The 14,021-nt window shown below is 35.9% G+C and overlaps 3 protein-coding genes across 4 annotated transcripts; 2 read left to right on the top strand and 1 right to left on the bottom strand.

The window, feature by feature from the left end:
* Positions 1 to 299: 299 nt before the first annotated feature.
* Positions 300 to 2,257, top strand: LOC112099937 (putative disease resistance protein At3g14460). The gene is made up of 3 exons (XM_024187469.1): positions 300 to 736; positions 953 to 1,091; positions 1,511 to 2,257. Exons 1-3 carry the CDS (start codon positions 300 to 302, stop codon positions 2,255 to 2,257), a joined length of 1,323 nt encoding a protein of 440 aa, XP_024043237.1.
* Positions 2,258 to 3,089: 832 nt separating this feature from the next.
* On the top strand, positions 3,090 to 5,983 carry LOC18045846 (54S ribosomal protein L51, mitochondrial). 2 transcript variants are annotated; one of them, XM_006442761.2, is made up of 4 exons: positions 3,090 to 3,478; positions 4,532 to 4,611; positions 5,378 to 5,484; positions 5,627 to 5,983. In XM_006442761.2, exons 2-4 carry the CDS (start codon positions 4,532 to 4,534, stop codon positions 5,797 to 5,799), a joined length of 360 nt encoding a protein of 119 aa, XP_006442824.1. In that variant the 5' UTR covers positions 3,090 to 3,478; the 3' UTR covers positions 5,800 to 5,983. The 2 variants fall into 2 exon arrangements, with proteins under 2 accessions (XP_006442824.1, XP_006442825.1); XM_006442762.2 differs by having other exon boundaries at positions 3,098 to 3,478; positions 4,527 to 4,611; positions 5,627 to 5,980.
* Positions 5,984 to 6,167: 184 nt separating this feature from the next.
* On the bottom strand, positions 6,168 to 12,374 carry LOC18045845 (eukaryotic translation initiation factor 2A). The gene is made up of 14 exons (XM_006442759.2): positions 12,208 to 12,374; positions 11,552 to 11,647; positions 11,113 to 11,467; positions 10,644 to 10,830; positions 9,847 to 10,081; positions 9,704 to 9,772; positions 9,153 to 9,254; positions 8,990 to 9,030; positions 8,130 to 8,263; positions 7,241 to 7,304; positions 7,048 to 7,144; positions 6,846 to 6,952; positions 6,690 to 6,712; positions 6,168 to 6,599 (listed from the first exon to the last, which is right to left on the bottom strand). The coding sequence occupies exons 2-14, from the start codon at positions 11,589 to 11,591 to the stop codon at positions 6,509 to 6,511; spliced, it is 1,545 nt and encodes a 514-aa protein (XP_006442822.1). The 5' UTR covers positions 11,592 to 11,647; positions 12,208 to 12,374; the 3' UTR covers positions 6,168 to 6,508.
* Positions 12,375 to 14,021: the final 1,647 nt, after the last annotated feature.

Genomic DNA, 14,021 nt, shown 5'->3' with positions numbered 1-14,021 from the left:
CCTTCTTTGAGTTCGAAAATTTGCAAACATTTTTACCAACAACAGTTTCCCATGGCGGTGGTCACTAGGCATCTAGCGTTCTTCATCGATTGTTGAGACTCCCTCGCATATGGTTCTTTTCATTGCGTGGGTAATGGATCTTCGAGTTGCCAAATTCAATTGGAGATTTGAAACATTTACGGCATCTTGATCTATCTGAAACTGATATTCAAATTCTTCCTGAATCAGTGAACACACTGTACAATTTACGCATGCTTATGCTACAAAAGTGTAATCAGTTGGAGAAGATGTGTTCAGACATGGGAAACTTACTCAAACTGCATCATCTGGACAATTTTGATGTATATGCATGGGAAGAAATTCCAAAAGGAATCGGAAAATTGGCTTGTCTTTTGACGCTGTGTAGTTTTGTTGTTGGAAAAGACATTGGTTCTGCGTTACAAGAGTTGAAGTTGTTGCATCTTCACGGAGCACTTGAAATTTCAAAGTTGGAAAACGTACGAGATGCCAGTGAAGCCGGGGAGGCTCAGTTGAATGGCAAGAAAAATCTTAAAACGTTATTGCTTCAATGGACAAGCAATAATGGCGATTCAAGGGAGCCAGCAATTGAAACACATGTGCCCGACATGCTGAGACCTCATCAAAATCTGGAACGATTTTGTATCAGTGGCTATGGTGGTACAAAATTTCGCATTTGGTTAGAAGATTCTTCATTCAAAAATTTAGTTTCCTTGAGGTTTGAAGGCTGCAGCATGTGTACTTCTCTGCCATCAGTTGGGAAACTATACTCTATCTTAAGCATCTTAAGATAAGTGAAATGTTGTTTGATTCCTTTTCCATCACTGGAGACTCTTCGCTTTGAGAATATGCAAGAACGGGAAGATTGGATTCCTTACAGTTCCAGTCAAGAAGTTGAAGTCTTTCCTAATCTTCGAGATCTTTTTCTTCTTAGATGTTCTAAACTACTAGGAACATTGCCAAAACACCTTCCTTCACTGGAGAAGCTTGTCATTCAAAGATGTGAAAAATTGCTAGTTGATCTTCCAAGCCTTCCATCTCTCAGTGAATTAAAACTTGGTGGGTGTAAAAAGGTGGTCTCCAGAAGGGACAACCAATCATAGGTCGCAGAATCCAGTGATTAGTAAAGCCATATTGAATCGAGTGTTTCTCACTAGGCAATTGAAGCTACAGCTACCGAAATTGGAAGGATTGGAGATTGATAATATTGAAGAGCAACAATTTCTATGGCAGACTGGAACTTTATTCATGCAAGACATTAGCTCCCTAAAAAACTTGAAGATTGGAAGCTGTCCCAAAAACTTGAAGATTGAAAGCTAACTTCAATCCTTGGTGGCAGAGGAAGAACACCAACAACAACATCTTGGGTTGACATGCAGACTTGAATATTTACTATTGAGCAGTTGTGAAGCTACCACAAGCATGGCTCAACCTTGGCTCCTTGAGGGAGATACAAATCTTCAAATGCTGTTCATTTGCTTTGTTTTCTAAGGTTGTTCTGCCTTCCCAGTTGAAAGTAATATCAATTTCGCTTTGCAAAACTTTGGAATCCTTACCTGAGTTATGGATGCGCCGACACCAGTTCATCCTTGAGAGTTTGTCAATTCAATGCTGCAATTCATTGACAAATAATGCTAGAGTTCAGCTACCACTGAGCCTTAAGGATCTGAGTATCGCGTTTTGCGATAATTTAAGGACTTTGGTAGAGGAACAGGGCATCCCTAAGGGCAGCAGAAAGTACAGCTCTCATCTTGAGTACTTACATATTCTCAGTTGTCCATCTCTCACATCTATATTTTCAGAAAATGAGTTGCCTGCCACACTCCAGCGCCTTGAGGTTAACTCTTGCTCGAAGCTTGCTTTGTTGACATTGAGCGGCAATCTACCACAGGGTCTGAAGTACCTTGAACTTACAAGTTGTTCAAAGTGGGAGTCAATAGCAGACGACAACACATCACTTCAAGTAATTAAGGTTTTCAGATGTAAAAATCTTAAAACTTTACCGGATGGTTTGCATAAGCTCAACAATCTTCAAGCGTTTACAATATGTAAAAATCTTGTATCCTTTCCCAAAGGAGGTTTGCCGTCTACCCAACTGAGAGATCCCGATATAACTAGTTGTCAGAAACTAGAGGCCTTACCCAACGGCGACCTCTCTTCAACATTTAAAACTGGGAAATCTTCCAAGTGTGGTATCTTTCCCAGAGAATGGCTTTCCCACCGATCTTGTTTCCCTTGAAATTGAAACATGAAGATTTGCAAGGCATTGTTCGAGTGGGGATTGCACAGATTCAACTCTCTCAGCCTCATACGACTCAAAATCGATGGAGGATGTGATGATGTGGTGTCATTTCCCCAAGTGGAGATAGGAATGATGCTTCCTGTCCCTCTATCCAAACTGGAGATTATCAATTTTCATAATCTGGAACGTCTATCCTCAGCTTTTGAAAACCCCACTTCACTAGAATGTCTCCGTCTCTATGATTGTCCGAAGCTAAAGAACTTTCCAGGGAAGAATTGCCTGCCCGCCTCACTTTTGCAACTTATCTCAGGATGTCCGTTGATAGAAGAAAGATGCAGAAAGGATCAAGGATGGTATTGGCACTTGCTAACCAATGTACCTTATGTCAGCATAAATTTCTGGTAGTAATAGCAATATGAGTGTAATGGTAATCAATCTCCCCTGAAACTTTAAAGTCAATTGAGAACGAAGAATTTTGATGTGTGTTAGCCAAATTATGTAACCAAATTAGTGTGATATAGAACTAGCTTGATTAGTAATCAAATTGTCCAAAGTTATGTTTGATCAAAGCATAAACTAATACTATGCATAAAGCGGCATCATTTTTCTCTATCATATAAGCCGCTGATTTTCATTTTCATTCGCTTCCGTTCTACCAAATAAAAATAACAGAATTAGGGATAGTAAAAAAAATCTGAAAAATCCGGAGTTTAAGAATTATAATCCGTACCGATCCGGATCCGGAAAACCGGATATTCGGATCCAGATTAATTTTAATTATAATATTAATTTAATCTAATTTGTATTGAAAGATATATAATCTATGATTGGAAAAAAAAAAAAAAAAACAAATCCAGTAACCCTAAATCGAAAAGCGCAGACAGCAACAGCATCACTCACTCACCAAACCGTTCACGCCTCACACCTCCACCAATCACAAGCGGTTGAAATCCAAAACCACTCTAAATCCCTAACCATTGAACGCCGTCCGGCTTGCAGTCGCTGTCATCGAACGCCGAATGCCTCGCCTGAGCTGAGCACGCGTTTTTGTCGTCGAAGGTTGAGCGCCTGCTGCCCTGCCTCACCTCGCCTCGCCTCGCTCAGTACACTTCGCCGTCATCAAACGTCGGCAACCCGCTGCATCTTGGCTCGCGTGAAACACACCGCACTTGGCTGCCTTGTCCATTCTTTCCACCGTTGGTCGCTGTTAACACAAAGGTGAGCACGAATTTCCAGCAAATCAATTTCTGATTTTAAGTGAATTAATACGTATAAGCATAAATGCATAAATGTAGTTTCTGATTTGTACTTTGTAGTGTTTTTTATTTGTTGATTTTAATGCTTGTGTACTTGAATTTTGCGGGTTTTATGATGATGTCGTATTTTATTCATGTTAAATTGGTAATTGTTGATTATAATTGATTTTTATTTGAATTTATTAGTTAAATTGTTGAATTTTTAAATAATGTTTTAAATTATTTAATTTAATTTTGCGTATCCTTAACAAGAGTGAGAAATTTAAAATATAGTAAAATTACCAATTTAACCCTACTCTTTCTAAAACCCCAAGCCAAAACCCAAAACAGTACTCGACTTGATTTCCTCTTGCTGTCCATTAACGCGAAGAGGGAACAAAAAAAAAAAAAAACCAACAGCATCCTTTCCGGTCAGTTTCTCCTTACGAACTTCTCTTCTGTTCGTTACAATCAAATCCACTATCTGGGTTTTGTTTCTTTATTTACAATGTAAAATTTAACACCAGAATTTTTTTTTTCGCTTTATTCTTGAGGGTTTAATTTGCGAATCTATTAAAACACTTCTTTTGTAATTTATAATCACTTTTTAATCAAAGCTCTAATTTATCCTTACTGGGTTTAATTGGAGTTAAAATGGAGGCTTCAGTTTTGTTTTGATCCACTGGTCAAGCTTAAGATATATATATGTTGGCATGTATAATTGATGGTGACTATTGTTTAGTTCATTTATTTCCCATCTGACCCATACGCTTGTCTTGGATAATATCTCTGTATTTTGCCGAAATAAATGCATTTTTTATTACTTAAGAGTGGTTTAGAGTTTGTTTGTATTTTTATTTTTTTGGTGCTGAGAATAGTGGATGAAATTTTGGCCAAACTTTTATATATGTTATTTAAGACAGCATAAGTGATCCAGTTTTATTTTCGTAATCAAAGGATATCTAGTTGGTTAAAGGAATAGTTTGTACTGTTGTATTGCCGAAATTTTCTCATTTCGTGTATTTCTGTAGCAAAGATGGCACTAAGAGGTACATGGCAACTTCAGAAGCTGATTGTGGGCTTTTGTGATTGGGGAGGAAGCAGTAGGGGCATCAGGTATGATCTGAAACTGTTGTGCTAATATACTTTTGGAGCTGCTGAACATTTGCTGAGATACTTAATTATTGTTGAACAAAAGTGAAATGAAGATTAGCAACTGATGCAGTAGTTTCTGCTTGGTCAGCATGTACCTTATACAACACATGCATTGAACTTGTTATATGCCTTTAGTAATATTGCCCTGCACCATTTTATCTCTAGGTATTGTTTCCATTTCCCTTTTGCTTCTAGAAGAAAGTTACCACTCTCATCATTCTTGTAGAATGAGTAACTGGGTAGTATAGTCCTGTTGAATTTTATTCTTAATGTGTTGGCTTCAGTGTTAGTGTAAATTGGTCGAGAATAAAAGATCAAGTTAATTAGCAAATGAAGCGTGTGTTGCATAGCTGGATCATATGTTTCCAATATTTTGAATTCACACATATTCTTCGTTGTGATTTATATGAAAAAATGACTAGAGAAGAAGGTTTAAAAACTGTGAGATGAATGTGATCTCTATATCCAGGGTGTTCTATTACTTTAGTAGGTCTTGATTAAACATTTTATACGATCTGCTAAACAGCCTGCAACATACAAATGATTAGTAATACAAGCTGATTATCAACATTCAATTTCCCATTTCATGTGTCATCAAAACTTATTGGACTTGTATTGCATGGTAGCAATGAATGTGCTTGTAGTGCATGAGCTTGGCATAGTCGATAGTCATGTATGGCTACTGAAATCTTTTAAATCTTATGGTTTCACTTCTTTAATGGGGCAGGGCATTTATGGAGTCACATTTGCCAGCATTCAAAGCGAGCAACCCTCAGCTGGAAGTGGTTACTGAACTTATTCGTGGTCAGCATCCACATTTGAAGGGCTTGTATAGTAAGTTTGCTATTCCTTCCTCGCTTCCTGCATGTATTTTGCATTTATATGTGCTTGTTTGTTTATGCATGCATACCTGTGTGTTTCATATCTCTGAGAATTGTTCTTAGTTTGTTAAGAGAGTCTTTTGCCACATGCTTAGGGAACAAAAATGAGCGCGTTATTTGTGTGAAGAATTTGACCCCAGAAGAGATACACCTGCATGCCACAAGGCTAAGAAACGCATTGGGAAGAAAGGTTGTAAAATTGAAGACAAGACACGTAACCAAACACCCTAGTGTACAAGGTACATGGTCTACAGCTTTGAAATTTTGAGGGACAAGAAGTTGACTCAAAAATATCCTTGAGGGTTGTTTCATGGTAGTTTTTATCTTGCAATTATGGCAATTGCATGGAAGCAACATCCTTAATTTGGGTCATAATTTGGATATTCAAAATATTTTGGATGTATTTCTTGTTTGGATTTGAAGGTTTATTTATTTTTACTTCTGCTGTTTTTTATGTTTCCCTTCATTCCCCTTGAAATGTGGTTTGCAGCAAACGAGATAGTTTAATACTTTTGCAACGCAATCTGAAAAATGATAATCGAGTTGGGACCTCTCTCACCCTTCATTTCGTTTTTCAATTGATTTAGTAAAATTTTGGGCCACACACATACAAGGCATATACTAAAAGGAGCAAAAGAAAAGGGGGTAAATTATGAACATCTGAGATTCATTGCATGTAATGTATCACAACATGCTTCGCAATATTGTATAATATGAAAATGTTACATCTCAGATTAAATCTTTGCTTCATAAATTTCTGACTACAGCAAATAAGGCATATAGGAATTTCTCAAACAAAATCATGACCTTACATAAGTGATAACCTAATAAGAAATTTTTCGTTGAAACCATAAACAATGAGAATTGCATCAATATGATGCTAACTTGCTAATGGTTAATTTCAGCGTCCTCTCGATAAAAACTACTCACTTATATGGGTTGCTAAAGGTGCCCTTATGCAGGAACCTTGCATTAAATCATATGCCCTCAGCAGCAGCCTCGGCTGCCTTTTTCTCCTTCTGTTTCTCCCTTTTCTTCTTGTTTCTTAGAGCATTTTTGCTCATTTCTCTGAATCAATGTGTAAGATATGATGAGCAATTTAACATTGCCATAACACAAGCTACATAAATGAAAAGAGAGATATACAGATGTACTTACGGTGTGGGGCTCTCTCCTAACAACTGCCATTACAAGATCATAAGAAATCATTAGAACCACAAAACAATAACTGGAGAACAAGTACTACACTGTTTAAATGGTTAAATCAATAACAAATTGATTTTGGCCATGAAGTTGAATGTAGTTTGTGTATACCTCTGCCTGAATGGCAGCAGCCTGCTTGGCATGAGGTGGGCGATAGGCGGCAGGTTTTGTTGCTGTTGGGTTACTAGGAGCAGCCTTTCTAGAAGCTGATCCTGAACCTAAATAAAAAGCAGGCGCTTCAGTAAACCAAAAATAATGTGACATATCCATCTTCAAAGTTCCAAGTTCTAAAAGATTAAACAAGAGATGGAACCTTGTGATTTGGTTTCTGCAACCTTTAATGAACCAACTGACTTGATGAGTTCAGAAATATCACCAAATTTATCTGGAGATACTGGTTTCCACTCAGCCTGGGAAAATAAGATGATATCAGATACCAAGGTGCTGGCTAAAACAAACCGGTAAAATAATATTTCAAGAAAGTATTATTTGTAATAAATCCTAACCTGGAATAACTTGTCAAACATCTTCTTGAAGAACAATGATCCATTGTGGTGGAAAATTTTAATCCTTCAATAACGAACAAAATGAAAATCACAAAATAATCTTTCAACATGTAGCAGCTCACCTCTGATCAAATCAACTCACATACACCCAAAATAACTGCAAATGAAATAATGAGACTAGCATGTATGGAAACAGTAGTCTACATGCTAAGACGATCCTTAGGTGCTAAACAAAAGCACAACCTCCTTCTCACTTGATGATTTTATTCATCATTTATTGATTGGCCCAACACATAAAATGCTGGGCATTTGAAAATGTCAAAAAGATCAGAATTCCATCATCAGAACAACTTTTCTGCAAATGAGTACAAATGTAGGATACCATACCACAGACTGGGCATCGGAGAAGTCATTTCTGATACATGTTGAACGAGATTCCCTTGTATAGTTATGTACTTACAATTAGATATATTTTAAATTTTCTCTTATTAAATTCAAAAATATTTATGTGTACATATATTACATGAAAATTTCAAATTAGAAGTGAAAATCATATAAATGAAAAGAGTGTCCAAGGCTTGGTTAAGCTATTTTAATCCAACTGATGGAACAGACTTTCCAGTGTAATACATGCTTCAAAGAATTATGGATCCATGAATATACTGCAGATGCAAACTGTACCTTTAATCTGCAGGTCAGACACCAGCAATGAGGTCCTAGCCACAGATTAGGCTACTTGTTATAATTGTCTTTATTCAAGGAAAAACCCTCCAAAATAAATTTTTTAAAAATAAACATTGATCCAAGTTTATATGTAGTGAAGTTCACGTATGAATCCCCTCCTTGAATCTTAAAATCCGCAAATCAATATAGCAGAAAATCAACTTACCCATTGTCAATTTGGAGTCTCGGAGCTGTTGTGGCAGTCATAAAATAGCGTCCATCTGGGGACCATTCACTAGTTACAGAGCATTCAGCCCTAGTCGTTCCAAGTTGTTTTCCATCTACATAGTCCCAGAATGCCTGAAAGATAATGGGAAAACATAATAGTTTATAAAGACAATAAATAGCAACTAACACCATCAGATGTCGAATACATGAAAAGGACTTCAGAATATTTGCCAAACAAAATAGCATCACTAACCAGAAAGCAATTATCAGACATTATTTAAGCACATAAAGGACACTCACAGAAGTCACTCTAAATGGTTTTTCTAATTTGAAATAAAAATAAAAAATAAAAAAAGACATACTTCCAAAACTACATTAGTAAAGGATCAACACAAGAAAGTCCCCAACCGAGCAAGAAACAAGAAAAGCCATCAAGAAAAAGACTATCAGTCACAAATCACATTACCGAACTGGCATCAATTTCCTCTGAGAGTTCCGTTTTCTGTTGGAGAAACATTTCTTCCTAGAGTTTACACTAAAAAATTATCATTCTTAAAGGCTACTAAAAGCAACAACAATAGGCAACTCCATAAACTTTATGCCCACAAAATTCCTGACTAATATGTCACTTTTTAAATGAAGAAGCAAACAACGGTGGTTGTGCAAAGCTAGTTGACTAGCTCATTGGAAGCAAAGCACATGACGCATCAAAAAACTACATTCTGGAATATCAGATTTCAATTCCACTGTGAATTGACTTTTGTATAAAAAATATATATATATAGGAAGGATCATGCCAGGTGATCTTAAGAACAAGGAATATCAAAATACAAAGTTGAGGCACCTATATAGACATACCATATCACCAGGTAAGTTCCCAAAACCAGCCAAGCATAAAACTCCAGACCAGAGTGTTAAGGCCACAAATATATGTAGGAAAGAGAACATAGATCAAGCTGGTTCAAACTTTTCAAACTATATTTAACACAGAAGAATACAACAGAAACTTTGAAAAGGATACATTTTCCTTTTGGGTTCCACCGGACAGTATTGTAAGGGCCACTACCGAGCTCGAGTATCGGCCTGCACTTCTTGTTAAAAATTGTCGCACTTGCAGGCATAACTATTATAGGTCAAGGGAAAACAAAATATTCACAAATGTGTTATAGTCGAAGGAAACTAATGACCCAATAGTTTGTCAAATAATCAACATGACCCCCCAAACCCCACCTCCAACACAAAGAAAAATGGTACAAAATTTTATCTCAACCTCAATAGCAGTTTGATCACAGAAACATACCTGGAGAAAGATTTTGTTCCGTTAAGACATAATGATTTTCTATGTATTCGGTCTCTAATTCATATTAAATAAAACAGTCCAAATCTCTAATAACAATCATTAAAAATCAACCCCAACTTCTAATTCCAGAGAACAGATGCTTTGTGAAGTTCAAGTACTCTTGATACCCAATGCCCTTCAGATAATAGATGATCCTCATACGAAGGAGATGAACTGAACATTGCAAATGTCTAGCTGATTTTTCTGTCAAATTGTTTTTGTGAAAAGGATACATCCATAAACAACAGCAAACTCTGAGCCTGAATATGACCACTGAACATCATGAACAGGACCCTCTTTACCTGCCAAAAATATATTCCAATAATAAGTAATGCCCAAGAAGTACCAAACGTGCACAGAGTAAGCTAAAACGTACGAAGAGGCACAAGGCCTTCGTGGGTTCCATCAGTTGTAAGGTAGTTTAGCTTTGACTCCCCATAATAACTCTGGTTGGTCTTATCTACATCTGACTGCGCCACAGCTAGAAGCCCAGTGGAACCAAGATTCCAATTCAGTTGCACAGTAGAACAACGGAAAAAGCTCCTTCGAGCAAGAGGTTGACTTTGCAAATCTTTTCCACAAGCATATATCTGGACACTGGCAGGGCTCCCCTACATTGTCATAAAACGTTTTTTAATATTTATAAGTCGAATATAAAATCTACTTGAAAATCAAATGCAAGAAGGAACCCTTCAGACCAAAGTGAAACATCAAATACATTTCTATATGCTGCCAACCAAGACGCAACGCTAATTGTCTTGATAACCTAGAATGTTGGCCCAGATCAGATCTACCACAACCGACGAGATCACAAAGATAGATCACTATTCTATATGTCGTCTTCTTACCATTATACTCCTCCAACATCAATAAAATTTGAAACTTCTGAAAGTTCAGCTTTAACAAATTTTAAGCCTTCAAGTAATACATCGATATAACAAACACATGAACTAGATACTTGTGTAAACCTTCAGATCTATGACATGGTTGACAATTCAAACAGACAAAGTCTCAGTACATTTTTCACCCAAGATACGAACAAATAGAAAAAATTGTAATCAGTAACTTGCATGCAAGGCTTGACATTTTAAGCCATTTCTGCATTAGTTCCTCCATCCATTAACGTAAACAAAATTGAGCTCCCAGACTAAGCTGAAAACAGGGAGGACAAACCTTAGATTCTGGAACAAATACCGCCACATGAGAACCAGGTGCCTTAGAAACCTCAAAAGCAGCCACCCCAGGAACTCTTAACCGATATAAGATTCCTTTAGGAAAATCCGTAGTATCAAAAAATTGTATTTCGTTTGTTGCCATACGACATGCAACAGCTTCATCTGAACTAAATCTGATTGACGGCCTGAAGGATAAACATACAATAAACAATTGAAAAATTATGAAAAACATAATACTGATTAGCACATATGTTCAAACACAGTAGCAAAGCATAGATAAACACACAATGTCAGATTTTTAATCCTCCGTTAAGATTTGGTGACCTCAATTTTACAGTGATATAATCATAATTAGATACAGACTTTATAAATCTCACTGATACACAAGAACTTTGAATATTAAAGAAAATGGTTCCAAATCTTAATTTTCCTCAAAAATGTAATATGTCGACAATAGTTTTAATTACCATGTGGTTTTTGTCATATTCTTCTGGAATAGCTGATAAACAGCTTCACCAGTCTCCGTCTCCCAAAGGATCACATTCTTTTCCTGTGGTGTTGAGGATTTCTGAAATGTCTGAAGATAAGTCCCGCACGGAGACAAGTCAGCAGCAGCAACATCTGGAACTTGAAATGACCTTATCTCTTTAAAGTTACCACAGTCGTATATGCTAATAACCGAGTCAGATTTCATGACCATGAGTCTGGACCCATCCCCACTGAACCTCACATTGGTGCATGGAACTCTTTCAAGCTTGACAGTAGGTTGTCCATTGCTAAATGGAGGCCCATTCCAGACAAAGAAACCCTCTGGCTCTCGAACTGACAAAAGGAGGAAAATAAATAATATTAGAAAATGAAAAAGAAAATGCACTGATGATTCTACCAAGAAGCGTGATCGAGCACCTAAAATGTCCAAAGACGGTGAAGCATCCTCTGACGCCATTAGAAGCGAACACACGTGTATGCAAAAGAGATGCTACTCAATTGTCGACGGTGCAACTGCAGATATAACAGTTAGCACAAATATTTCCTAAAAGCTTGCCGCATAGTAAGCACCGAACTTCAACTAGAAAGTAAAATCAAAATCTAGATACATATACATGTTTTAGGGATATGGACTAATCAGGCCAGATTTAAATTAACCTAAAACAAGCAAATATATGTCTTCAATGATTTACTAATTACAAGATCCAATTAGCAAGTACATGTGTACTAAATAATCGAAACATGTCGAATCTGACATCAACTTGTCCCAATATGGATAACACGCGTATGGACAAGTACGTTTGTAGATTGAATCATTTATCAAACTTAAATGTGCAAGATATTTAAAAATTATACACAAATATAGATTTCTTTAAACAAGAACAACTCATACAGTTAACAATTTCATATCTTCAACATTTAGATAGAATAATTGATTAATTAACAAATGAATAGATCGAATTAACATGTTTAACAAGTCGAAACGCAAAAACGAAACCGAAAATCGAAATGTTTTTTATTTTCTTGCACTCTCTCGGAAGCCAAACAGAAGTGAAAGAAAGAGAGATAAATACCGGAGCTGGAAAATGTAATCGGAGAGGTTTCAGCTGCCGGGGAGTGAGATTTTGGCGGTGGAAAATGATTTGAGAATCATATACAGAGTGTCTACTTGCTATACGACGTCGGCTTACAAGTTAAATACAAATTCAAAAAATAAACAAGGGAGTGTTTGGAGAGGGAATTGCGTGGGATATACCCTGTTTCCCTCATAATAGCCAAAATATACCTCAATCTATTAAAATTTATAACTTTACACATACATACTTAAATAAACTAGGAAAAGTATAAAAATAGCCTCAATAAAATACCAATAAAAAATTAATACTCTACCAATTCAATCTACTTACTCGACTTCTTATTCGACTGAATGCTCAACTTACCAGACTTCATATCCGACTTCGTACTCGACTAAATACTCAACTTATTCAATTGCCTTCACTTCTTACTCGACTGAATGGTCAACTTACCAGACTTCATACCCGACTTCATACTCGACTTATTCAATTGCCTTCACTTCTTACTCGACTGAATGCTTAACTTACTATACTTTATACCCGACTTCGTACTCGACTAGATACTCAACTTATTCAATTGCCTTCACTTCTTACTCGACTGAATGGTCAACTTACCAGACTTCATACCCGACTTCGTACTCGACTAGATACTCGACTTTTTCAATTGCCTTCACTTCTTACTCGACTGAAAGGTCAACTTACCAGACTTTATACCCGACTTCGTACTCGACTAGATACTCGACTTATTCAATTGCCTTCACTTCTTACTCGACCGAATGTTCAACTTACCAGACTTCACTTTTTTAAAAATATTAATACTCGACTCAATGTACTTACCCGACTTAATACTCGACCTCTTTAAAAATTACATAAATTTTACTCGACTTGTTCAAAAAATTTATTTGACTTTTACTCAATACTCGACTCATTTAATATGCTTACTCGACTTTCTACTAGACCATATACTCGACTTACTTATCTCCAATTCTTATTCGACTAAATTCTCGATTTACCCGACTTCGTACTCGTCTTCTTCCTGCACTAAGAGGAAGAAATGTGTGGATTCTTGATTTTTTTAAGGTTATTTTTTACTTTTCCTATCTTTGTGAAGTATATATATGTAATAGGGTATAAATTTGGTATTTAAAGATAAATTAGGGATATTTAAATAAAAAAACCCGTGTTTGGAAGTATGACGTTATTATAACTAAATATTTTCACCCAATATTGAAAAACGTTTTAGAATACCAAATAGTTTTAAATATGCATTTGGGATTTTTCAAAAAATGTTTTTTTTATTCTTTATTATTGCTTTCATTTTAAAGTTTGTTTGTGAACAAATAAATCCCTTTGATCAAACCAACAAGGCCAACGAAATACCCCCATACATGCATGAATTGGAAGACACACATGGTTGTGTCAAAAATCTCCCAAAATGTACTATCTCTTCTTCTTCTTTTTTGAAGTAACAATAGATTTTTTTTTTTTCAAAATTTTGCTTTAGGTTCACCTAAATGTAAAATATTTTGGAAAGTCTTTAAGTTTCAACTACAATGTTGTAAAGAGATAAATAAGGTGCTTGAATATTAGACCAAGGTTCAAAACAAAAAAGAATACATTTTTAACAGGAGTAGAACTTGCAATACCTTTTTGAAACTCTTAAGAAACCACACGTTTTATTTTATATTTTATATTTTTATATAATTACAGAAAAGACATAAAATTACAATAAAATTTTGACTAAATTTTACTATCATTTAGAATAAACTTTGTAAACTAATTTTTCATAATAAAATTATTGTTATTTGATAATT

The sequence above is a fragment of the Citrus clementina genome, unplaced genomic scaffold (assembly GCF_000493195.1).
Source record: "Citrus clementina cultivar Clemenules unplaced genomic scaffold, Citrus_clementina_v1.0 scaffold_3, whole genome shotgun sequence".
Lineage (NCBI taxonomy): Eukaryota > Viridiplantae > Streptophyta > Magnoliopsida > Sapindales > Rutaceae > Citrus > Citrus x clementina.
The sequence above is the reverse complement of the archived record's forward strand: the minus strand, read 5'-3'. Positions and strand labels throughout refer to the sequence as shown.

Excerpts from the sequence above, each read along its gene's own strand:
- LOC112099937 (XM_024187469.1), top strand. The coding sequence starts at position 300 with ATGGGAAACTTACTCAAACTGCATCATCTGGACAATTTTGATGTATAT. Across the intron at positions 737-952 it reads AAAAATTTAGTTTCCTTGAG|ATGTTCTAAACTACTAGGAA; the intron begins GTTTGAAGGCTG and ends TTTTCTTCTTAG. Across the intron at positions 1,092-1,510 it reads AACTTGGTGGGTGTAAAAAG|GTTGTTCTGCCTTCCCAGTT; the intron begins GTGGTCTCCAGA and ends TTGTTTTCTAAG.
- LOC18045846 (XM_006442761.2), top strand. The coding sequence starts at position 4,532 with ATGGCACTAAGAGGTACATGGCAACTTCAGAAGCTGATTGTGGGCTTT. Across the intron at positions 4,612-5,377 it reads GGAAGCAGTAGGGGCATCAG|GGCATTTATGGAGTCACATT; the intron begins GTATGATCTGAA and ends TTAATGGGGCAG. Across the intron at positions 5,485-5,626 it reads ACATTTGAAGGGCTTGTATA|GGAACAAAAATGAGCGCGTT; the intron begins GTAAGTTTGCTA and ends CCACATGCTTAG.
- LOC18045845 (XM_006442759.2), bottom strand. The coding sequence starts at position 11,591 with ATGGCGTCAGAGGATGCTTCACCGTCTTTGGACATTTTAG. Across the intron at positions 10,831-11,112 it reads AATATGACAAAAACCACATG|GCCGTCAATCAGATTTAGTT; the intron begins GTAATTAAAACT and ends TTTATCCTTCAG. Across the intron at positions 9,255-9,703 it reads GTTTGCTGTTGTTTATGGAT|TTATGCCTGCAAGTGCGACA; the intron begins GTATCCTTTTCA and ends GACCTATAATAG.